General features: G+C 33.7%; 1 protein-coding gene across 1 annotated transcript; it reads right to left on the bottom strand.

The window, feature by feature from the left end:
- Positions 1–10,242: 10,242 nt before the first annotated feature.
- On the bottom strand, positions 10,243–24,364 carry LOC123664609 (juvenile hormone epoxide hydrolase-like). Its single transcript, XM_045599127.1, has 7 exons — positions 24,278–24,364; positions 22,667–22,849; positions 20,078–20,326; positions 17,926–18,072; positions 14,506–14,851; positions 13,590–13,821; positions 10,243–10,472 (listed from the first exon to the last, which is right to left on the bottom strand). The coding sequence occupies exons 1-7, from the start codon at positions 24,362–24,364 to the stop codon at positions 10,265–10,267; spliced, it is 1,452 nt and encodes a 483-aa protein (XP_045455083.1). The 3' UTR covers positions 10,243–10,264.
- Positions 24,365–25,859: the final 1,495 nt, after the last annotated feature.

The following is a 25,859-nucleotide window of genomic DNA, read 5'->3' on the forward strand; positions in this document are numbered from 1 at the left end:
GTTTCTGTTTGATACATACTCAAATTTTATCAAACACTGCTGAACGGAAAATAAAATTTAAAAAAAAGTATCTTAAGATGATAAAAATATAGTGAAACGGAGTAAATTCGTTGATATATTTCCGATACATTACCGAGTTTCTAAAAGACATCTGCATTGAAAACCTTTTATTTGAATTGAACGGGAGTTGCGTTTTATTTCTCCGGACCATTTTACTGAATCATTCTAGGTTTATACGTGGCCGATGTAGCTATCAGCTTTATTATTACCGTAATAAAGAGAAACGGAATTCGTGTAGATGAAGTTTATTGCAATCTATCAAATTGACTCAAGTTACCATCAAAATCAGACTTATCGATTCGAGAGTATCTGAAGAATCGCGTAAAGAATAAAAATTCCATTTTATGTCGTCACATATTTTTTTTAAACAAAGACATTTTTAGATCTTGTAGTCTCACATCTTTAGAAATGAACGCATAAAATATTCACTCTGAGAAGTTAAGAATAATATTTATTTATCTTTCAGAACTGTAAATATTATTAATTTTTATTATAAGTAAAAAGTAAATAGTGATAATATAAAATAAATGACCATACATAATCGTAGGCCAATTGGGACCTAGAACGAAATTGCTTATTTTACGCAACCCAGTCTAGGACCAACAAAGGTATCCATATATCTTTTTCGTCCAATATTTATTCTATACGTGTCAATTCATAGAATATGACAAATACAAATACCGCAATATTTAAAATGAATATTAAGTCAAAATTAATAATGCGTTAGTATTTCATAATAAGTTATGTTTGAAATTCGGACACATTCAATTAGTGAACTAAGTTTGTCTATTATACAGATTTGTAACAGTATCATTGCAACTAAATTATTACAATTCTAAAATTGGTTATCAAACCTATAATATCGCTCAAAGGGCCTTCAATAAAGTTGTGTTAGAATAACCTTAGCATGTCAATTGATATTGGTATTATTAAAGGTTTCCTATGAAATGATTTTGGGGAAACTGTTGATAACTTTATCGAGTATAGAATATATATATTTAAGTAGGAGTTCAAATATGTTAGCAAAAAAGTAAGAGTTTTCATATATGAGTTTTCATATATTAACAGAGAATTATAATTATACGATACAATGTGAATTATATAATAAAATGTGAATGAATTATAACTATTCAGAGTAACTTTTCGAAATGTCCGAAATAGGTTTGATTGAAAAACGAAACGTTTTTTTTTTGTAAATATGAAACCGGTCTTTAGTAGACTACGAAAACCACAAACCCCGGACTCGGTTCCAAACGGACTTCGTCCGCGTAGAACTTTTAAAGGGGGAACAATCCTGTCATACATGATTTTTGCGAAAGTTTAACTGTTTACGCAGCGCACGCAGAGGAAGCTCTCAAAAGAAAAAAAAAACGTGATTTTGAAAAATTCTTGGTTGGAGCTCCGCTCCTATTAGTCTAGCGTAATGATATATAGCCTATCGCCTTCCTTGATAAACGGCTATCTAACACTGAAATAATTTTTCAAATTGGACCAGTAGCTCCTGAGCTCAAGCAAGCAAACAAACAAACTCTTCAGCTTTATAATATTAGTATAATTATATATAACAGTATAGGTATATATAATTAGTATAAAGTTCAAAATGTACTTAATCAAGCAATTAATTATTAAAATACAAAAGGTACAGTTAACACAACAGATTCATCGGAAAATATTAATTAACTCCTGTAAATCTAGAATGTTTAATAAACAACGTAATTTTCGCTTATCAATCAATTTGCATATTTGAGTAGTTCTGTTTATGTTAACGGTGATCGAAAATGTGATACGAATAATGCGGCGAGTTATTTTCAATACTGATAGTGAATATGATATGATTTTAGTGTGATTATTAGTTTAACCGACTTCAAAAACGGAGGAGTTTTCTCAAATCGACCGTATAGATATCTACAGATATCCCGGGGGTGGTGCCATGATAAGGAAACCAGGATCTGATGAAGGCTTGTTCATTTTTTTCGTCTACTTACGTTGTATTACTTGTTGATGTAATTGAAGTCAGTTTTTTTCGCTTGCCAGCAAATACAATAGCAATTATGTTAGGATTTTAATTAGCGATTCTAACAATTATTAAAACATTGAATTCGGTATCGATATTACTCTTACTTTATGTCTTAGATCTCATAAATTTTTTGAATACCTGTACCGATTTTGACGATTTTTTTCTAATCGATAGCTTAGTCTTAATCGGCGAAGCATCTTATTTTGTAAAATATTATATAAATGACAAAGTTGTGTAAGCTTCGAAAGTCTGTCTGTTGTTACGGGATATATGATTCAATGTTTATTGTAAGATTGATTAATCTATTGAGGTTTTTCTTAGATAGAATATTGAATATTTTGCCGATATTTCTTGGCAAAATGTATTCTAAATTAGTGATAGCATTTATATAATACATCGTATTTTTTTCTGAAACGTGTAAGTTATTTATACTTAAGTTATTTGTTTATTGTTCATAAATATCAAAGTTACAAAATTATGTACCATCCAAAAAATTAATTACAGTAAAACGCTTGCATTCATCACATATATAGCGTAATTTGCTCTACAATCAGTAGCAATTGATCGTTTCCATTTTAGAACGTTATCTTTATGTTATCTGTGTTATCTTTAGGTGTGTGTGTTGGTTCTGTGTACTGCGTCTGACTAAGCAAACGCCACTGATTGTATCTCCAATAAAATGTACTTTGGAATAACAGTACAGTTGTAGGCAGTATTCTTGGAAAACTGTAGTTAATAAAATACAAACCACATAAAATAATTACATACTCAAAAAGTTCTGCAAAAGTATTCATAAAATTGAATAAATGCAGCATACTATTCTGTGCCCCCTGTGAAAAGTGTTATAATGTCGAAAATCATAATTTTACAGGAGCGTAAAAACAAAATTTCAAAAAATTCTTAAGAGTAAAACATTTTATTTTAACATATATTTTAGTTTCTTTTTTGTGGGTAAATATTTAATTTTAAAAGTAATTTACGAAAAAATACTTTTAAGTTATGTCTTTCTCAAAAATTATTTAGTACTAAAATTATTTGACTAATTATATCAGTTCAGTTAAATTACTTTATACCTATAAATTGTCTTTGTGTAATCTCTAGAATACACAACATGTGCTGTGTGGCTACGGCACTAAAGAATTTAGCCACCCCCTCTCTTCCCGTGGGTGTCGTAAGAGGCGACTAAGGGATAACAAGGTTCCACAACCACCTTGGAACTTAAGAAGCCGACCGATGGCGGGATAACCATCCAACTGCTGGCTTTGAAATACACAGGCCGAAGACGGGCAGCAGCGTCTTCGGTGCGACAAAGCCAGTACTGCGGTCACCAACCCGCCTGCCCAGCGTGGTGACTATGGATACACTATGGACACAGATAAATAATACTGTTTTTGAGTTCCTGTTGGTGAGCATGGTGACCAGAGCTCTTGCGAGGAATTGGAGATAGGGTCGGCAACGTCTTGCAATGCTTCTGGTGTTGCAGACGTCTATAAACTACGGTAATCGCTTATCATCAGGTGAGTCGCTGTTAGTACGCTTGTTTGCCGACCAATTACATCGACGAGTAGTACAACGTAGATCGACAAAAAAATAGTCAAGTAACTGCGCGTTATCAAAGATTACTCAAAAAGTAGTTATCAGATCTCAATAAAATTTATATGTGACTACATGACAAACATCAGCTTTCGATTAAATTAAAAATTATTAAAATCGGTACACCCAGTAAAAAGTTATTGCGGATTTTCGAGATTTTCCCTCGATTTCTCTGGGATCCCATCATCAGATCCTGGTTTCCTTATCATGGTACCAAACCAGGGATATCCCCTTTCCAACAAAAAAAGAATTATCAAAATCGGTACACCCAGTAAAAAGTTATTGCGGATTTTCAAGAATTTCCATCAATATCTCTGGGATCCCATCATCAGATCCTGGTTTCCTTATCATGGTACTAAGCTTGGGATATCTCCTTTCCAACAAAAAAAGAATTATCAAAATCGGTATATCCAGTAGAAAGTTATGTGGTATAATACAACGTAGGTCGACGAAAAAACCGTCAAGTAAAAACGCATTATTAGATATAGCTCGAAAAGTAGTTGTTAGATCTCAAATAAATTTAAATGGGACCAATTGGCACACACCACCTTTCGATTAAAAGAAAATTTGTCGAAATCGCTCCACCCAGTCAAAAGTTCTGATGTAACATACATAAAAAAAAAAAAAAAAAAAATACAGTCGAATTGAGAACCTCCTCCTTTTTTGGAAGTCGGTTAAAAAATAAATAAATGAATTTTTGTTTATTTTATATCCTCATACACACAGAATGATTAATAGCTGGTAGAGAATTTTTTTTACGCACGATTTTTTTTTGACGCCGCGTTGCGGGTTCGATCTCCGCACATGACATACATTTGTACTGGCCATACAGGTGTTTGCCATGGTCTGGGTGTTTGTGCAGTCCTTGTGGGTCTCCCCACCGTGCCTCGGAGAGCACGTTAAGCCGTCGGGCCCGGTTGTTATCATGTACAACGATCGCGATCGTTACTCATAGTAGGGAATATATCCGCCAACCCGCATTGGAGCAGCGTGCCCAAGGTAGTGGGATATTACAGGCTGAAGCGAAGAGAAATTTTTAAGTATATTACGACTTTTGTTGTTGTAGGTATCGGCACAAATATTGAGTGAGCAACGACAGAGTTCATCGTGCTGGAGTGCAATACAGAAATTAGTTTTATTCTGTACAAAAAAAAAAAATGCAAAAGTATTTAGTAGTTGTTAAACGTTTATAACTATAAAAAGTCGATATAAATTTTAAGGTCAGCGCTCACATCCGTGATCCGGTAACTATTTGAACTAAATTTAAGTTGTCCTATAATATTTATTTATTAGTATTTGGAGTTCTGATTTTTATTTAATAATATCTGAAATACATATATTAAATAGAAAACTTCATAACAATTCTATTATATTTAATATATTTATACAAAGCGATAACGATGTCAGTGTCTGGCTTTGAGCAAAAAACTTCAGAAATAAATTCAAGAGGGACAGGAATTGATATCGCGGCCATCTTGAATTTATGATGACGTAGCAAGATCAATATAGCTGAATCTACACTGTTTTTTTCTTTTGTAGACTCTCATTTGCCATCGGTCGGGCTTATAAGTTCCAAGGTGCTAGTGGAACTGTGTTAACCCTTAGTTGCCTCTTACGACACCCACGGGAAGAGAGGGGGTGGCTATATTCCTTACTGCCGTAACACATAGCATTAGATTATAAATTTTATGATAATTCAGCGCCAGATATTATTAAAAAAAATATTTCACTCTCAATGTCAACAAGTGTGTGAATCTTATTATCTGGATTATCTGTATAGCCTATACAAATATTTCCTACCCGCGATCGTTAGTACGTCGTAAGTCGTTGTGATCTTTGTGCCAACGCTTCTTCAAAAGTTATCAAAGTTAGTATGTAGTTTATAGAGTCAAAGAGGCATAATTAAATCAGTTGACTTACAATCTTAACATTGTCTCACAATAGCCTATAATCTAATACCTAAAAAGCCAACGAGACTACTGTAAGAATTTTAATTTTCTAAATTAATTCTTCCTTTTAAGACTTGCGGTTAAGGCGCAAAACATACTGTGAATGTCAGTTTTAATTAAAACAGTTGAAAACTTTAATGAACTGTCGTCAATAATAACACACGTGGTCTTGCGTAGTCTTGCGTGAAGCTTTGTAAAAGGAAGTTATTATAATTTAATAGTAAGCTAAAAAATATATAGATTTCGCTCTGAATAAATTCGTTACGTGTCAGATTAATCGACTTTTGTGGTCAATGCTCCACTTTTGTAAGTCATTCAATAATACCTGCTCACTTTTGCCGTGATTGCGCTCGCGTAGAAACTGTAACCTGTCTAAAAAAAGTATTTTTCAAATTTGATAGTTCTTAAAAATTCATCCGTCGTGAATCCGTACGTCAAAAGAGGTCCGTTCTTTCAAAAATGTGATAAAAGTCAGTAAAACTAATGCAATAGACTTGTCCTCTATTAAAAATATAAATGAAGAGCACATATCCTGCTCAAAATTTGGAGCAGCCCGACTGAGGAAGTACTGCTTTCTAACAGTGTTGTAATCATGTGGTGAGTAAGGTGACCAAAGCTCCTGGGGGGATTGGTAATAGGTTTGGGAACGCGCTTGCAATGCTTCTGGTATTGCAGGCGTTAGCTTACGATAATGGGTTACCACTTGGGTTATTTGTATAAAATAAATAACCATACTCATTATTGAATTATTTGATTCCTGACCTCTTTTCTTTATCTGTATAGGATTAGCGTTGAAGATACTTTTACTCTGCTTTTTGGCGGATAATTTCCTATCAATAATAACAGTCGCTTTAATGTGTCAATCATAAGAACCGGCACTGACAGCTTCACGAGAAATAGCGGGGAGAACCAAAAGGACACATAATAAGTATTAATTACTTGAAAGATTATTATATTTAAATCCTTTTTTAATATATTAACAATATCCACGGACTCTTAGTTGATCAACGCATTTGTAATACATAAAATATTTGTTTTACTATCGGCGTTCAAACATGATCTAAATAATATGAGTTTTTTAAAACTACTACAGCCTTGTCTTGTCTAATATGTGTGAAAGCCCTTAGCGAAATTATGGAGAACCGGGAACGCCTGTCACAGACAGATTACGACATTATTTTTATACGGATTTCATTTACATTTATAAAATCTGTATCTCTCTTGGATATTTCAAGTAAATACTAAAAACAATGTTCTTTTCTTTTTACCAATTAAACAAGAAAAATAATTAAACGTATATTTGTAACAACATTATGCTTAGGGCATAAAACTACTTTGTTATTATAGAAGTTTTATAAGTTATTATTTAAGCAAAGTATGATATTTTTTTTTAGAAAAGACGTTATTTCAACAAAACTTTAAAATAAATTCGTTGTAGTCACAAAAAGCTATAATCACTATAATCAATAAAACAAAACTTAATCTTAACATAACGAACAAGGGCGGCAGCACTCTTTTGCGTACCAAATGAGCTTGTCATGGATGCAATGTTCCTTAAATAACCGACCAATGTTAACAAAGTTAGGCTTTATTACATAGGGCTCAAGGTCGATATTCTCGTAAAAGAATTTTGTAATAGATCTGCCTCTGAGTTTGAATTGTAAATGAGGTAGACGTAAAACTAATCATGGCTGTGGCTTGTAATGAGGCAAAAAGAAGAAAGTCTTTACGGCAAATGCATTTGGAAACTTTGTTGGAATAAATAAATCTACATATTTTGGAAAAAATCTATTTATATAGGATCCTGGAGTTTAGTTAACTTAAAGCAGAAGTTTAATCAGCCTCTTAATAGACAAAAATCAAAACTAGAGAACTTTTATCGGCCAGTAGGTTTATAGAATGAACTAAAGTATGGGCACATGACATGTCATATTCTAGTTATATTGAAAGCTGAACTAAATTGAAAAAGTCGGTAAATGTCCAACTGACAAATAAATTCTTATCTATTTAGGGGAAGGTGTGTATCTTATGTAGCCACGCGACTTTTTGTAGTTTTCCTACCAAGACTAACTAAGATATAAATTTAAGTTGCTTATGTTATTGATTACGAAAGACGGCTTTACATGTGATAAAATACAATAGAAAACCCTTACAGCTCACAATTTGTTACATGAACGAACTGCAGATTACTGCGCTCTGAGCAGGAATTCGTCTCTGATTACCTTCTGATCACGTTTTTCAATGTAAATTTTCATTACTATTTATATTAACATTATAGGAAGAATCCCACACGCTTATAATATTTCTTAATGAATATAAAAAATGAATATAAAATAAATAAAAAGTTTCATTCAATTTAATGTGTCTTTTCGCACCATTAGTAATTAAATACGACCATCACTAAAATCCAGTTTATTAATATGACACGTGGAATACTGATTATTGATCTATAGGCCAAGATTTAGAGCGAAATTGCAATTGAAATTCCTATAACCAATGTAAAGGTATTAAAATTAGCATGTCCACTGGGGTAGGGCACAGCAGGATGCTCAAAATCTGGAATAGCCCGACTGAGGAAGAACCTCGACCTGATAGAAGATCACAGCTAAATAATACTGCTCCAAGCAGTTTTGTGCTGCTGTGGTGAGTAAGGTGACCAGAACTCCTGGGGGGTATTGGGGGTAGGGTCGGCAACGCGCTTGCGATGCTTTTAGTGTTGCAGGCGCCTATAGGCTACGGTAATCGCTTACATCAGGTGAGCCGTCCGCCAGTTTGCCAACCTAGTTAAAAATATACCTGATTTAATATTAGGGGTCGGGTCGGCAACGCACTTGCGATGCTTTTAGTGTTGCAGGTGCCTATAGGCTACGCTAATCGCTTACCACCAGGTGAGCTGTATGCTTGTTTGCCAAGCTTGTTGTATAAAAATATTCCTAATTCAATATTGTGTTTATTCGCAAATAAAAAAAACGACTTCAATTTATAAGTAATAAGTCAAATCCACATTGTAAGATATAGCTCAAAAATCTTTTGTCAAAAAAATAATTGTTAAATTTAAATGGGACAATTTGTTAAATACCAGCTTACGAGCATCAAGTATAAAGCAATGAAGTAATAAACATCAAAAAACATACAGTTGAATCCTTTTTTGAAGTTAAAATATGTAATTATTGTGTTATTTTCGCCATTCAATTTACTCGTATTACTTAACTTGTTAAAAAAGAAAAAATCAACGACGACCATTTTTTGCAAGAAACCAAAAAAAAGTTAGCTAGTTGCTACCTCGGTCGAGACTGAATAACTGAATTTATCGATGCTGATTCGATTGTTAACGATTACCGCAACGAGTTTACTTGATAGAAAATCGATTTAAATCAGAAACGAACGGAATGCTATTAAGGCAATATTTAAATGGTGATTTCCTGGAAGATTGATCATTGATTGAAAGAAAATTGTAAAGATTTAAAAGTAAATAAAATTGACAGCAATAATTTAAACCGCATTATGGAAATATTGATAGAGCGTTTGCTGCGTGTATAACTAAGAGTAATAATAACTGTTTGCTTGTAAACGAAAAAAAAAATCGGCGTCAATCACACCAACAAGTATTACAACGTAAGTAAATTAAAAAATAGTCAAGTAAATACACGAGTTATTTAGAAATGACTCAATAAGTGCTCGTCAGATTTCGATAAAATTTAAGAAGGACTTTATGACAAGCACTAGCAAATCATCTATAATCATCTAATTAGTAAAAAGTTATAAGGTAACACAAATAAAAACAGTCGCCTTGAGAACCTTAAAGATAAATTATAGTTAATATGAATTTATCCTCGATTCGGAGCGTAAATTATGATGAAAACGATAGTCAAAAAAAAAAAAAAAACAATTATTACATATTTGAGATATGCATAAATTCTTAGATAAAATAAAATAATTGTATCTTAAATATATCCCCGATAATATAACCGGATCCTTTAAATAACCGGATAAAAATTATACCATAAATCGTCAGTAGCGGTAGACTAACTGAATTTTGTCGCATCGATTCTTTCGTCGTATAAATTTATCGTTTTGTATCTATTTCCTCGTTACGTTTTGCGGTGCAGTTTAATGTTTGGGACTAAATTGTCGTTTCATGTCTCTATTGATTTATGAATAGCAAGTTTTTACTTGTGTTCTCCATTCTACGCGACATTGGCGAAATCATCTGTGCTCATTTGGCACTATTGAAAGCCATTAACCTTGAAGAAGAAGAAGTTTCTACTCTCTTTGGATTTGAATACGTTTTGTTTTACGGAACAGTTATTATAAGTTGTTTTTATTCTAAAAATAAAGTTTAAAGCGACGGTCTTTCAGAAACAAATTCAACCCATATTACCCTTTTAGATATGGAATTTCCTAAAATTCCGAATTACATATTTCATATTCATAATCATAAGAATAAAGTTTCATACTTTTAACTCTAAAAATGACAGAGCTCCACACTAACCTATAGGTTATACATACGATTTTTAAACCCTTATTTCATTTTGAAGTCTAACTTTTTTTCACATTCGCTTAAAGACGTGGTTACTCTAAATGAGTAAATTGGAAGTTAAAAATTCATTTTATACAAATTAATTAAAAGAGCGAAATTACTTTATTACTTAATTTTAACTAAAAAACTTTTAACAGCCTTAAATATATCATCAGAAACTTCTGCAGGTTTTTCGAAGGCAGCAAAGTGACCACCGTCATCTAAATTGGTGGTACCAATTAAATTAGGGTACTTCCAGCGCAAGATGAAATCAGGCTGTTGGATTATATCGTTCTTCGTTCTGAGGCCCCAAGTTGCTACAGATGTTGGTATTCTAGAAAAAAATATTAAAATATTAATTTTTTTAACAATTCCTGTAACATACCCATTTTCTCTAAGTTGGAGAAGTATCGGAGCCTTAATCCACGTAGTATCGATTGTTATCAGGTTTTTATGATAACAAACAGGACCAATAGCTTAACGTGCTCTTCGAGACACAATGGGAAGAACCACAAGAACAGACACTCAGGACGGACAGAACAGACAGATATTCGTATAAATACAAACATCTACCCCGAGTGGGAATCGAACCCGCAACTGCCGGTATATAGTCACCTACATGGCATACACACCACTACAACACAGCTGTCGTCTGTCGAAATATAATAATGGTATTTTGAAGTTGTAGTATTTTAAAATAAAATGGTTATTTTTATTAATAAAATTATTTAAAACAGAATTTACCTCGGGAGTCACAAAATGAAAATAAAAAACATAGTAAATATCTCGTATATCTCTATATATAAATAATTTTAGTACTACTGATAGTAACAAAAAAAATAAAGAAAACACAATTTTTTAATAAATAAATAAAAAATAAACAAAGGAATAGTAAATAAATAAATAAAAAATTACGTTGTTTATAATTTTGTTATACTAGCCTAATCCCACGGTATCAGTGTGCCTCCGACTTAACTTCATACGAAGATAATTAAACAATATATTTGAATATAAGAAACCCAGGTGTGCCCACAGCCTTATTTTCTCTATACGGCACACGTGCAAGATTTCAACATCATTTCGGACGAAGATGGCAAGCAACGGAAAGCGACCACCGCAGAGACCACCGCAGCGACGGCCACACCGTGGAAACCTTTCTTCAACTTCGTTTTATTAAATCATTCTTTTACTTAACATCAGTAGGGAATCACCTCTCTTTAGTTATAAGTTTAATTGTAATTTAAATTAATAAATTATTATAAGTAAATTGCTTTTTTTTGGCATCTGCGGCTGCAACAATCGTAACTGGCGCAGTCGGTAGGATAGTACTCGCGGGCCGGTTCGCGAGATTCGGGATCAAAAATCATCACGACGCGTGCCACCCGTGTGGTTTTCGAACTACGATCGAGTACTATATGAAGAATCTACAGAAGTTGCAGCCAAAGAGAATCAAGAAATCGATTCGGCTAAGAAAAATGCAAAGGTAGGTACCTTGAATCTTTCAAGTTCCTTACCCAAACCTATCCTATAAGTCTTTTATTATAATTAAATAATCCATAAAAATTATATCGCATAATTTTTATGTCTGAATTTTAGTCGTATTATACATAATATTTTACATAATTATATATCTGTGTGTTAAATTAAATTCAAATATATTTAGGCAATCCATAAAAATTATATCACATAATTTTTATATGTGAATTTTAGGCTTATTATACATATTTATAATTATAATTTATATAGCTTTGTGTTAATTTATAAATTCAAAAAAAAATTATCTGCGAAAAATTAGGAATAGTAGGTTAAGTAACATAAGGTTAAATTCAAAATGAAATATGCTCATCTTACTCAAACACTACTGATATTGAGTGACGATGTAAATTATATTTCACAGGTGATAATTAAATTACAGAATATTCTAGCGTTTGTTAAAACTTCTACTTTACATCATTCGGATTTAGATCAAACCACCTTGCGCTCTATTATAGATAAGCTGTCATTATTATACGGCAGCGAACATATAATTTATATATTTAATTTAGAAATAAGAGAATACTATGACAGAAATAGGTAGGATCGTTTTATGTAGGTAATGAGATAGTTTTAGTTTTTAAATTCCCAATAGTTATATTTTATATCTATAATTTATATAAGTTATCTATGGTTCCCAATAAATACCATCAGGTCCTATCACCCACCTATCCATTCCTAGCTATCCATAAGAAAGAATTCAGGTACATAGAGGCTGAATGCCCGAAGGCCAGCAAGTGGCATTTATGTATAGAAAAGCCGAACCCTCTTAATCAATCAGAGGACTGTCACTTTGAGCCACGCAGCATATGAAGAATTGGATGAAAAGCATTACACAGTTAGTTTTCCTGAATCAACAAAGGTCCACTTGTTCTGCGAGCGACACTCCTATGAAACTCTTCACGGCAGCTATCTCGTCATAATCCCTAAGCAATATTATATGGAGACACCACAATTCACTATTTCTAATTCCAAGGATCGCTTAAAAGGACAGGCGCTGAAATTAATGAATATGCCTAATTACACCACTGCCGATCAAAGCTTACATCCTGCACTCACCCTTAACTCAATAAGCTTAAAAAACCTTCAAGAAATTAATACTAGAATCTCTATGCAGCAACCTATAAAGTTAAAAACCGAAGAAAACTATAGTATATGTAACCATACTATTAAATATATGCGCCCTTCTAAGCGTATGCTATTGGAAGCGTTGTACCAGACCACCCGTTAAAACAACGAAAGAAAATGAAGAATAGAATCCGGAAATGCAAGCTGTCTACACTGTCCCAGGTACCAGAAGGGTGGATCCTGATAATCTTCCAGCGCAGTTTACGACATCAGTCTTCAACAGTCGCTGTTCTACGGGGGGAGGTGTTATACTAGCCTAATCCCACGGTATCAGTGTGCCTCCGACTTAACTTCATACGAAGATAATTAAACAATATATTTGAATATAAGAAACCCAGGTGTGCCCACAGCCTTATTTTCTCTATACGGCACACGTGCAAGATTTCAACATCATTTCGGACGAAGATGGCAAGCAACGGAAAGCGACCACCGCAGAGACCACCGCAGCGACGGCCACACCGTGGAAACCTTTCTTCAACTTCGTTTTATTAAATCATTCTTTTACTTAACATCAGTAGGGAATCACCTCTCTTTAGTTATAAGTTTAATTGTAATTTAAATTAATAAATTATTATAAGTAAATTGCTTTTTTTTGGCATCTGCGGCTGCAACAATCGTAACTATTTTTACCTAATATAAATAAAAAATTGTTTTCTATTTATTCGAGTGATTAATCATTGATAAAAAAAATCTTCGACACATCAGAATTCAATTAGAACATTCATTAGTTTCACGCAACTTTCATAAAAAATTTAAATAAATATATACATATATGCTTTCTATTACAAACCTTGAAAGAGTCTCTTCCATTTCATAGTTATTGACAAACTCTTTAAACAATCTCAGTGACGATGTTATACTACCAGTGTTCCAATACATCAGAACATTGTCCAGCAAATCAGTCTGATTGAAAGAGTTAAGACCACCGTCCTGTGCATATTTGTTGGCAGGATTAGTAAAAAGCAGATATTTCTCGATTATATACACTGCAAGTCCTAATGGAGAGTCTTGAAGAACTATGCCTGAAAACATTTTTTACTATGTACTACTTTGCGTTGTTTGCGTTGTTGCTGTGTGGTTACGGCATTAAGAATATAGCTACCACCTCTCTTCCCGTAGGTGTCGTAAGAGGCGATTAAGGGATAACACAGTTCCACTACCGCTTTGGAACTTAAAAAGCCGACAGGTGGCGGGATAACCATCCAACTGCTGGGTTTGAAATACACAGACTGGAGACGGGCAGCAGCGTCTTCGGTGCGACAAAGCCAGCCCTGCGGTCACCAACCCGCCTGCCCAGCGTGGTGACTATGGGCAAAACACATGAGTTCACTCCATTTTTGGCGCGAACTTGTGGAGGACTATGTCCAGCAGTGGACTACATTAGGCTGCAGTGATGATGGTGATGATGGCTATGTACTAAATTCTGCTTTTGGACAACTATCTGTAAACCATTGTCTAGTGAATATTATGATAATGTCCTATTAATTTTAATATGTATGTGTGTGCGAGCTCGCGTTTGAGCGTTTGTGTATATTGTGTATGTACAAGTTGAAGTTCTTAACTCTTTAGTCCAATTAAGGGATTGTAAATGAATCAAAAGCATATATTTGTTTTACTTCGTTAAATTTAAGTAAATGATAATCATTGGGGTAATATTATTCAACAAAATAAAACAACTACAGTGCTAAACAAAACTAAATATTTACCCAACGTGTCCGGTTTAGTGCTCTGTAAATGTAAATACCCTGATTCCTCTAAATAAAACTTCAGTTTATCGGAATAGGGATATATTTTATCCGCTAAATCATTGGCAACGCATTTTGGACAAATAGAACCCAACATTAATGTTAGATGTGCCAATTTTGACAAATTGATAGGAGTAGTTGAATGGAAACCAAGGACTTGATCTCGGAAGAGTGTGGCCATATGTGACCCAACAATGTGGCCAACGTCACCTCCATGAACATAAAACTGCTTGTGACCAATTCTCTCCATTAAATTTCTTAATATTATCGCCATTTGGTATGTAGTTAATCCAGGTTTACGTGAACCCTGAAAATGATTAAATTTGAAATAAACATATTAATTACTTTAAATGACTAAATCGTAGTCAAAATAAATTCGCAATTTCAGATTTTAGCGGTAACATTTATCGTTATAATCCACAATTTTATTTAAACAGTAAATTCTATAAAAATAACATAAATACAAAAGTTTTATTTGATCATTAATCAATTATATGGATAGCCTTTATGCAACTGAAAACATAACATGCAAATGCAACAATTACGCATAATTTAACTTGAATATAATTACAATAACACGTAAAGCTATGTACAGATTGATACGTTGATAAATGCGACGGTATGATTCACATTATCACATTGCATAAAAACAAAATCAAAATTACTTTAATCAAGTAGGCTTTAACAGAACTTTTAAATCGTCATTTAAACATATTTGTTTTAATTCAATAAGTATAATTAAAAGTGAAGCTGTCACCGATTCGAAATGTAAATCCTGTACAGAAACATCAACAAGAAACTCCACAGTCACTTTAAATATAATTATATCACTTCAGCCTGTAATATCCCACTACTGAGCATAGGCCTCTTTCCCCGTGTAGGAGCAGGATAAGAGCTTAATCCACCACGCTGCTCCAATGCGGGTTGGCGGATATATTCCCTACTATGAGTAACGATCGCTATCAGGTGTACATGATAACAACCGGGACCGACGGCTTAACGTGCTCTCCGAGGCACGGTGGGGAAACCCACAAGGACTGCACAAACACCCAGACCACGGCAAACACCTGTATGGCCAATACAAATGTTTGTCATGTGCGGGGATCGAACCCGCAACCGCCAGCGCAACAGGTACAATCCATGGCTGTAACCGTTGCGTCAACGCGGCAAATATAATTATATAATTGCATAAAAATAGGAAACTTTATTATTGCGTATTTTATCGTAAAAAGACCTACCTAAAACACAAGCATTAAGTTGCCTACCTAAGGAGTAGATAGCTACGAGTGTAAGTTAAACTTTTTTATATTGTTTTATTTTTATATAGGATATGGGAACCATCACACTTTCGGAATTAGATAATTAGAAATTCGAATATAACCAATTTCACCATAGATTTCAAGGTGAAAAAACCTACATTTATACTACAGTACGTTTTCTCTCTTTTTGATATGTTTATTTTTACTATATTTTTAATATAAATTAGTTACCTTATTGATTGAGGTAACAAATTCTGAGGGAGAAAAGGCATTTAAAGATTAAAATTTTTGCACCGTAATGGCTGTCTTGTGCTTAAGAGCTTACAGTCTACACACGGCTTTACGAATACCAATCTGCACGTAGTACGATAATTCAAGCAATATTACAAATATGTCTATTAGTACGATGCTATCTAATAATCTCTAATTGCCGGATTCTGAAGCGTTTCATGTGTAATTTGATGATAATGAATAAGTTAGACTATGTGAAAGTCTGAACTAGCGTTATGCCATGTTGGCCACACTGTTGACTACAAGCAAATCATGTATAAGAAATTACAAATAGGTATATATATGCAGGTATATATAAGTTATATATAAGCAGCGTGGTGGATCAAGCTCTGATTCTTTTCCTACATGGGGAAAGAGGTCCATGCCCAGCAGTGGAATATTACAGGCTGAAGCATACTATATTTAATATACAAACACGGGTGCTCGTTCATAAAGTATGGTTAAGGTGAACTTAATATTTTTGTTTTGGGTAATAGCCAATGTAATGTTCCTAGTAAAATGTATACAATACAGTAAATATAATAAGTATATAAATATATATTTAATACATACTTAGGGTTGTTATTGAATGCAAAGCCATAGAGCAGTATGCAGGAACGCTACTATTTGTGCCAGTTGGCAAATATGATACAATTGTATTGTAAGAGTAACAAGCTGTAATTATAACTGCTAGAAGAATTAGAACTCAAAGTACTAAGTGACTAACACATGTACATTCAGACATGACATTATTCTGTTTACTTGCTATGTTTGTCTCCGCTGGGGAACTATTTACCAATATGTGCATTAGGTGCTAGTTTTCACTTTTTAACCGTATTTTTGTTATTGGAAATTTGGTGGTTGTATAGTGTTGTTCCATTTTAATTTCAGCGAGCTCTAATGAGTATGCATTATTATGAACAACTCGAAAATTACTCGAATTTCACTCATTACAATGAAACAACTTTTTTTCGGATTTTATCGCGGTTTATTAAGTTTTTTAGATGCACGACGTTTCGGATACTTTACAGTAACTATGGTCACGGGACTGAATGCTCAAAATGGGACTAAGTGGTAAGTAAGCACCAGCTTTTAATAAAAAAATAATCATCAAAATCGGGACACCCAGTTAAAAGTTATGAGGTACATATACATAAGAAAAAACATACAGTCAAATTGAGAACCTCCTCTTTTTTGAAGTCGGTTAAAATACTTGTTTTTTTTTTAATGTACGTTTTATATTTTAATCACGTGTGTAGTAAAACCTTCATACTAGAACAAAAGGTCTTGTGAATCAGTGGGGCAGTTTGTTTCTATTCAACACAGCAGACAAGTACGTTTTTTTTTAAATTTCAGATCTTAAGACATATCAGGGATGTTACCTTCTTTTTATGTAAGAAAGTGAAGATTATTTAGGAAAAAATAGACATGAAATTTTTGCTTTATATAACCACTACAAAAAAAAAAAAATTGAATTGCGCATATAATTCAGCGTACATCAGAAAAAAGTGTATTAGCAAATACTTTTAATCGTTATTCAGCCATAAATTAATCCTCTCATAAAATCTCATCATAAAAAGATGAGAGTTACTTTAATCTAATACATCATAAATATTGCACCAAATTAAATATAAGCTTTTATTGAAATAAAATTGCATATTGAATTATTAACTTATCGATTGCATACAGTTATACGATTTTAAGCTGTAGGTATTCACATAACAGAACGCGAAAATATTACGACACATTTGCGAACTGCTTATTTGTCTGTTTGTTGACCCATTTAATTACGATTTTAATTGAATACCATCCCAAACGTGCAAATAATCAAACGGGCTTAATAATTACTTACTTGTGAATATGTAAATCCCGGTAGACTTGGTGCTATTACCTCAAAAACAAAATCGTAGTTTGGTCTAGGCGTAGTCAGTAACGGTATCATGTCGTAGAAATCTCTCACGGAACTGGGCCATCCATGCAAGAGAAGTATTGGTAAGACCTGAACAAAGAAAAATTCATTTTTATTAGTACTAGCATCTGCTTGAAGCGAAAACGCAAGCTGTTATATCGTGTTTATTAGGAGGATTTTCATTCGACTCATCTGCTCACTCATTTGTGTTATCCCAATCTTGAATATCTGGAACTTTAAAGCAAATACCATGCATAATTGTAGATATTTCACACAAAAATCTGCAATTGAAAACATTATACTGGCTGCCCAATACTAGTAAAACAAGGTTTTTCTAAAAGCGAAAAAAAAGTGTCAATTTAATTCGATTCATGAAATCGACTCATTACACGATTTTTTCTGTTGCATTTTCGCGTCAAATAATAACCCGTGTCACTCAATGAAAGCGTAACATTCTCCTGGTGAACGAAATTTTAAAATCGATCCAGTATTTTTGAAGGACACTTTACAAACCAACAAAACCTTTTCACTTTATAATAAGTGTAAATGACATGTATTTTGACTTTTAAATTAATCTTTGGCGTCTATGGTCAACCAAGTGAGAAAGCAAAAAGTATGTCTATAGACGCTTAAACGTATGTCAACAAACATCACCTCATTTCGCGTTTGTAAAGCTTCTTAAACACTTTAGCCGCTTATGTTCGACGTAGCGTTTCAAAGATACCAAAGCCGACAAGGCTCGGTCTACTCCTACCTAAGTCTATTTTAAATCTCATCTTTGTAAGATTTATTTTATTTTATGTTACAAGTTCTAGGTGTTAAGAAGAGAATTGAAACTCGATGTTGACGACGCGTTTGCGGAACGGCCACAGCACTCGTTTGTGGATGTTGCGCTGGCGGTTGCGGGTTCGATTCCCGCACATGATAAACATTTGTATTGACCATACAGATGTTTGCCGCGGTCTGGGTATTTGTGCCGTCTATGTGGGTCTTCCCACCGTGTCTCGGAGAGCACGTTAAGCCGTTGATCCCGGTTGTTATCATGCACATCTGATAGCGATCGTTGCTCATAGTAGGGAATATATTTAACAAGACGCATTGGAGCAGCGTGGTGGATTAAGCTCTGATCCTTCTCCTACATGAGAAAAGAGGTCTATGCCCAGCAGTGGAATATTACGGGCTGAAACACTGACACATCAACAAATCCAATATTAAGAAAGTCACGTCTTATGCTAATTTATCGACCTTCGCTCTAAGAAAAAAGTTCACCAAGCGTACTTAGCTCTGCAATAAAACAACGGCCTTCTAGATTCTTGGACCGTGACTGTGAACATCACAAAAAACAAATCCAAAACATCAGGTACTTAGATACATTACAAACTTATTGATGTACTCCGTGCTAAGCACAGTGTTGTTTAATAATAATCTATACTAATATTATGGAGCTGAAGAGTTTGTTTGTTTGAACGCGCTAAGTTAGATACCCCATTTACCGAAGAAGGCCTATAGGCTATAATATCATTACGCTGAAACAATTAGGAGCGGAGCAAAAAATGAAGAATGTATCAAAATCGGGGTTTATTTCCTTTTGAGAGCTTCCGCCGCGTAAACTTTTAAACTTTCGTAAAAATCATGTATAACAGAATTGTTCCCCTTTAAAAGTTCCACGCGGATGAAGTCGCGCGCAGAAGCTAGTATTTAATAAAATGATCTTTAGTGTCTCGTTAGACTCATCGGAATTAGATATTATAACGAATATCCGAAAGCAAGTTTACTAACTCCATCTTCAACATTAATTATCTTAGTTCGAGAAAGTTATCAAGCTGTAACACTTTTGTTATGGTGTATATATTATAGCCTTATTATTATTATTAATCTTTCGTTGCTGTACACTCTTGCACAACTGTGTCCCGCGGTAACAACGTTTTCTCACCACCATGGGTAGACTGGTAGAGATCATAGAGATAAGTTCACTCTCGTCAACATTTTTATAAACATAATGTATAATTCTGATTTTAAAGTGCAACAAAGAATATATATGGCACTGGCCTTTGAAGTAATTTCTTATACTATTTAGAGGATAGTGACTACTCACCTTAACATTTTTCGTGTTCTCTGGTTTCACTCTAATGAAATGTATGTCCATCCCTTGTACATTCGTTTTGTAATGGTTAAGCTTGTTTAACTCACTGGCGCGTCTTCCGTACTTGTACTTGAACCGCCAATGTGCAAAGAGCTGCCCGACCACGTCACTATTCATACCAAAGCGTGACGTTTCCTCCAGACTTTTGGTCGCCGTCGCCCTACGTTCAGCTTCAAATTTTCTCCGTAAGTTTTCTTGCATCTGATAAAATACATGATTTATTTTATTCTTAAAAAAAGTTACAAATTTGGTACCGTTCTTTACAAATTTGCCAAACTCTCAACTCAGTTTGATAGCGAAGGAGGCTTAGGCGCTCGGATTTTATAGATACAAATCCAAATTACTTATTATAAATTAAAAAAATTACATACAAACCAACATCGTGTGGCAATAATTTAATTTGTCACATATATTACTAACGAAAAATGGAACCTTCTCCAAAAGTTTGATGAACGTAGTTTGATACAGCTGTTAGGCTCTAACTTTGTGTACGATGACGAGTAGATTTAATTACTGTAAACACATATATGTTTACATTTGCAATCACCGGTATAGTCATTGATTTCAGCGTATATGGTAAACACATACATACATATAACTTTACAAAAGGAAGCGCACGACTTCAGAGGCATTCTTTGTTCGACCGTCGATCGATTCACATGCTGTACTTATTTATTTCTTTACGATTATATAACTTCATTATTACGTTTTGTGTTTTTTTTTGGCTGTAGATATTTAACATCTGTAGTGTGATCTTTTTATTTAACTGAGGTAGGGCACAGCAGAAATTTCCTGCTCAAAATATGGAGCAGCCCGACTGGGGTAGTACCTCGACCTTACAGAAGAGCACAGCTAAATAATACTGTTTTCAAGCAGTATTGTGTTCCTGTTGGTGAGTAAGGTGACCAGACCTCCTGGGGGGATTGGGGATTGGTTCTGCAACGCGCTTGCGATACTTCTGGTGTTGCAGACGTCTATAAGCTACGGTAATCTCTTACCATCAGGTGAGCCGTACGCTTGTTTGCCGACCTAGAGATATTAAAAAAAAAAAAAAAAAAAAAACTAAATGGATTGGCTGAAATAATTATTGTCATAGTAAGACTTCCATAGATTTTTATTTTTACTTTTGGAAATTATTAGAGTAAATAATTAGTTTAGGTTTTCGACATTGATAAAGCTTAAATTCGAATTTGCGTAACTAAAACATCCGAGATAAAGGTAGCAAATTTATCACGTGACGTTAAAAAATATTATGATTTGATTTTAAAAGGAATCCCTTCCTCATCATATATGTAGGCTCTACGGAATTATAGTATTATTCATACTTTTTCTTATGTTAAAATCTTAAACAACAAACAGTGTTAGCATAACATTAACGTTAAAGAAAGAGAAACAATCTATTTTGTACCGCAAAATTTAACTTAATCAAAGTTAAGAATTGAGACAAGGCAATTTCTAAACATTATCAAAATCTCGTTAGACTTCGCGACTAATTAACGTAAACTTATAATTGGGTTTGCTTTATACTGTTTACGGCCCCTGAGGTTTACAATATTTAACAATCTCGATGTAAACCTAATTACAGATATACGTGATTAACATTGTTTTAAAACTTTTCGAAGTTTATTAATATAGTTAGGTTATCTGTTGGTGGCCGCTGGAGCAGACGTGTTCTGGAGTGGTGACCGCGTCTCGGCAAAAGCAGTGTGGGAGTCAACGTAAGATTACAGGTAGAGGTTGGATGAGGATTGCGGAAAACCGAGATACTTGGCAGTGAACTTGGGCCGGCCTATGTTCAGTGGTGGACTGGGATAAGCTGACGTGATGTGATGTGAATGATGTGACTAATAACGCATTTTGAAAAGACTTAAAATACTAATAACGCATTTTGAAAAGACTTAAAATAAGAAGCGAGTTCTCAGTATGACTGTATTTTTTATGTGCGTTACATCAAACTTTTGTATGTATTGTAACAAGTGTATTGATTTTGATTATTCTTTTACTGATCGAAAGTTGGTCGTTGTCGTGTGGTGATCGCCGGATACTTTTTGAGTCATCCCTAGTCGTGCTTATATTATTGAGTATTTTTTCGACTACCTACGTTATATTAAGTACTTGTCGATACAAATTGAAATCGGTTTTTTTCTTCGTGGGAAAGTAAACATAAATATTCTTCTTATTTTTGAGACAATTCAAGGATGATTCATGATTATTTTAAAGTTATATTATTTTCCTGTAAACCTTTCGCTATTTCAGACTTGAAATAGGTAAATTATCGAACAACTTAAACAACATTATAATTTTTATTGAAAATCCTACCCTCGTCCAAGCTGAAAACATTTGTAATTGGATAATAGTAGGATAATTTTACTTGTTTATTTATAAAAGGTACTTTAATAATCGCCATATTTAGTTAATTACCCGTTGACGTCTTCGAAACTTGGGGAGGCCTATATCCAGCAGTGGACTGTGATAGGCTGAAGTTAGTATACCCAAATATTTTAAAATCACTTATTTCTTACCTAAGTTCAAAATACTTACAGAATCAGTAAACAATATTTTAAACGGTCGAATTGATTTATCCTGACTCGCATTATTTGATGGTCCCCACCAGACGTCTAAATCAAACTTCGGTAGTTCTGGTGTAATTAAATATGTGTTATAAAATTTGTAGAACAATACAGCTAGAGCTAATGTTATCAAAGCCGATGCAATTTTACAACCCTGGAACAGAAATTAACAATATACGTTAAGACAAAATAAGATAAAAATAATCAACAAAAATATCAGGCAGTTGTATTACAGTTTATACTATTATGGCTGCCGACGTTTGAGTTTGTTTTTTGTTTGAAGTATTGTAAAATATTAGGTAAAAGGAGTGAATAATATACATATACACATTGGAACAGCGTGGTGGATTATTAATCTCTGATCCTTCTCCTACACGGGGAAAGAGGCCTATGCCCAACAGAGATATTACAGGCTGAAGCGATAGTTCAAAATTTTCTAAGACTCGCTGGTCAGTATATTTAGTTCCGTGAAATAAAGTTTCAAATTTATTTAATACTCTAAGATTATGGAATAGCGGCAATGCGGGTTGTATTTAAAACTGTGCCCTTGTCATACATTCGAGTTTTTGTAAGTTTTTTTTTTATGTCACTAGATCGGCAAACAAGCGTACGGCTCACCTGGTGGTAAGCGATTACCGTAGCTTATAGACACCTGCAACACCAGAAGCATCGCGTCGCGCAAGCGCGTTGCCGACCCAATACCCAATCCCCCCAATGGAGCTCTGGTCACCTTACTCACCAACAGAAACACAATACTGGTTGAAAACTGGGCTGCTCCATATTTTGAGCAAGAAATTCCTGCTGTGCCCTACCTCAGTTGCGTAAAAGTATGCAACAATATACACCATAAATAACGAAATTTTGAATAAATTTGTCTGTATTAAACCTGAAACATCTCACTGCCGAGCCTAGGCCTCTTTATACATGTAGGCGAAGGGTTAAAGCTTAATCTACCGTGCTGCTTGACTGCGGGTTGGCAGATATAATCCCTACTAAGAATAACGATCGCTAACAGGTATCTACGATAACAACCGGTACCGATAGTGGGAAAACCCACACGGAGAAATACCGAGACTAGAAACAAAATATTCGTTTGAATATAAATAGTCATCACGAGCAGGAATCGAAACGGCGACTGTACTTGGGTGCTTAAACGCAACTCTAATCACGTATATAATATGATTATTAAATTGATCTTGGTAAGTTATAACACGTTAACTGTCTAGACCACAGAGGCTTATCCAAGATCATTAAACTTATATTTTGTTACTTTTATACACCAATCAATCAGTTAAGTGAACATTGAATAGTGGCCAAATAAATATATTTTATTTTTATTTTATTATTTTTTATTATTATATTACATATGGGTTTCGAAAGATTTGTGTGGGTTAACAGTAAACTTGTGTTAAACCTTCGGCATTCCCATCGTAATACAAGTGTTCGTGTTAGTGTTTCCTTACACATTGTTAGGAAACACTACTGTACATCAAATAATACATCTATATTTATCCAAGAATATTTCTTTGAATGTATAAATCATTGATTGAAATTTAAAATTGTTAAATTTATTTATACTCACACTAAAATTCGATGTCTTTTCATTGCTAACGTTTTTTGGTGTTTCTTTAACGTCCTTCGCCTTACTCCCTTTCTTTTTCGGTGGCATTTTGATTTATTTCAATCAATCACAAAACCAACGACTCAATTTTATTACTATCATAATTAAACTACATTTAGAAATAACGTTTATCTTATCAATACGTTTAATATTTTGGAAGTTATCTGTTTACGTTGTCTTATCATTAGGATTATCCTGACTTCGTGACGTGGACCAAGCAGATTGATTCTTTGCATTTTTATCTAATTATAAAATAAAAATTAATTAACTGAAGATCAATAAATAAATAATATATAATAAAAAACGGATATGCCGTTTTACACTCCCGTGCTATCAATAAGTTAGATATAATGTATAGGGGGTCTGAATCAGAGGCAAACAGATACAAATGATGTGGTTAAAATCAACCAGTTGCTTTAACAATAAGTATGGAAAGAGAACTGACGACTACTTAATACCCGAATATGTTAACGAATTACCCAGAGAACTGCGAGAAATGTATATGTATTTACTCTTGTACCACGAAAAACAAATCACGTTTGAAAAAATATTTTTTAAAAAAACAAACGGAATTAACTGAGTAACTCTCTGTACCCAGATAAACCCGCGAGGTTTTCGTGGTACTTAAATTGCAAATTATAATGTATTTGTTATGTATTGGCCAATAAATTGAAAAAAAAACCACTGCACCATAGGGTCATTACGTAACCGAATTTAGAGCGCGGGCGAGTAAATAGATCACAGTTATAAAGGGAACTTTAGCACACGGCATTACGTACCATTGTGGTGTACATATATAAACTTTTTTTTTTGTTATTATAAAACAACTTTTTCGAATTTTATTGCGGTTTATTAAGTTTTTTAAATTCCCGACGTTTCGGATACTATACACGGATTTTAAAATACTTTTTATTTTTATTTTATTTTATGTTAACATCAAACTTCATTTAGTTTTTATACTTTTATAAAAAATACTTTTTAGGTATATGTCACCAATTTATATTTTACTTTTATTTTGTTTACAATTTATATTTTCCTATAGGCATATTACTTTTTATTAATTTATCCCAAAATAAAAAGTTAGTGGAAACTATAAGGATACTTTAATACATCTCCACTACACTGGTGACCCCTACGTGATGTGAGAATGATAAAGCCACACACTACACATTACCACTACACCAAATTAACAAAGAATGACACATTACGTGACACCGGTCAGCACACACCTTGAGGAACAGACAACCGCCCTTGTAAACATTTTTTTTATTAAAGGTTATAATAAAATTAAATATTTCTTAATTGACTTTCGGTTCTACAAAGTTCTGACTACCGACTGACTGGGGAGACCAATAAGCTTCTGTCTGTGCAATTATAGACGAAGTTATTAAGACGAATAACTACCGGAAACAAATCATGGAAAATGGAACTCCAGACGTACGCCTGTAACAAGCCTGATGAATCTTAATTTATTAACTTACTATATTATGTCTAAATTTTAATATTTATATTCTTTATTGCACTTAAAAAAATAAACAAGTAA

The sequence above is a fragment of the Melitaea cinxia genome, chromosome 22 (genome assembly GCF_905220565.1).
Source record: "Melitaea cinxia chromosome 22, ilMelCinx1.1, whole genome shotgun sequence".
Lineage (NCBI taxonomy): Eukaryota > Metazoa > Arthropoda > Insecta > Lepidoptera > Nymphalidae > Melitaea > Melitaea cinxia.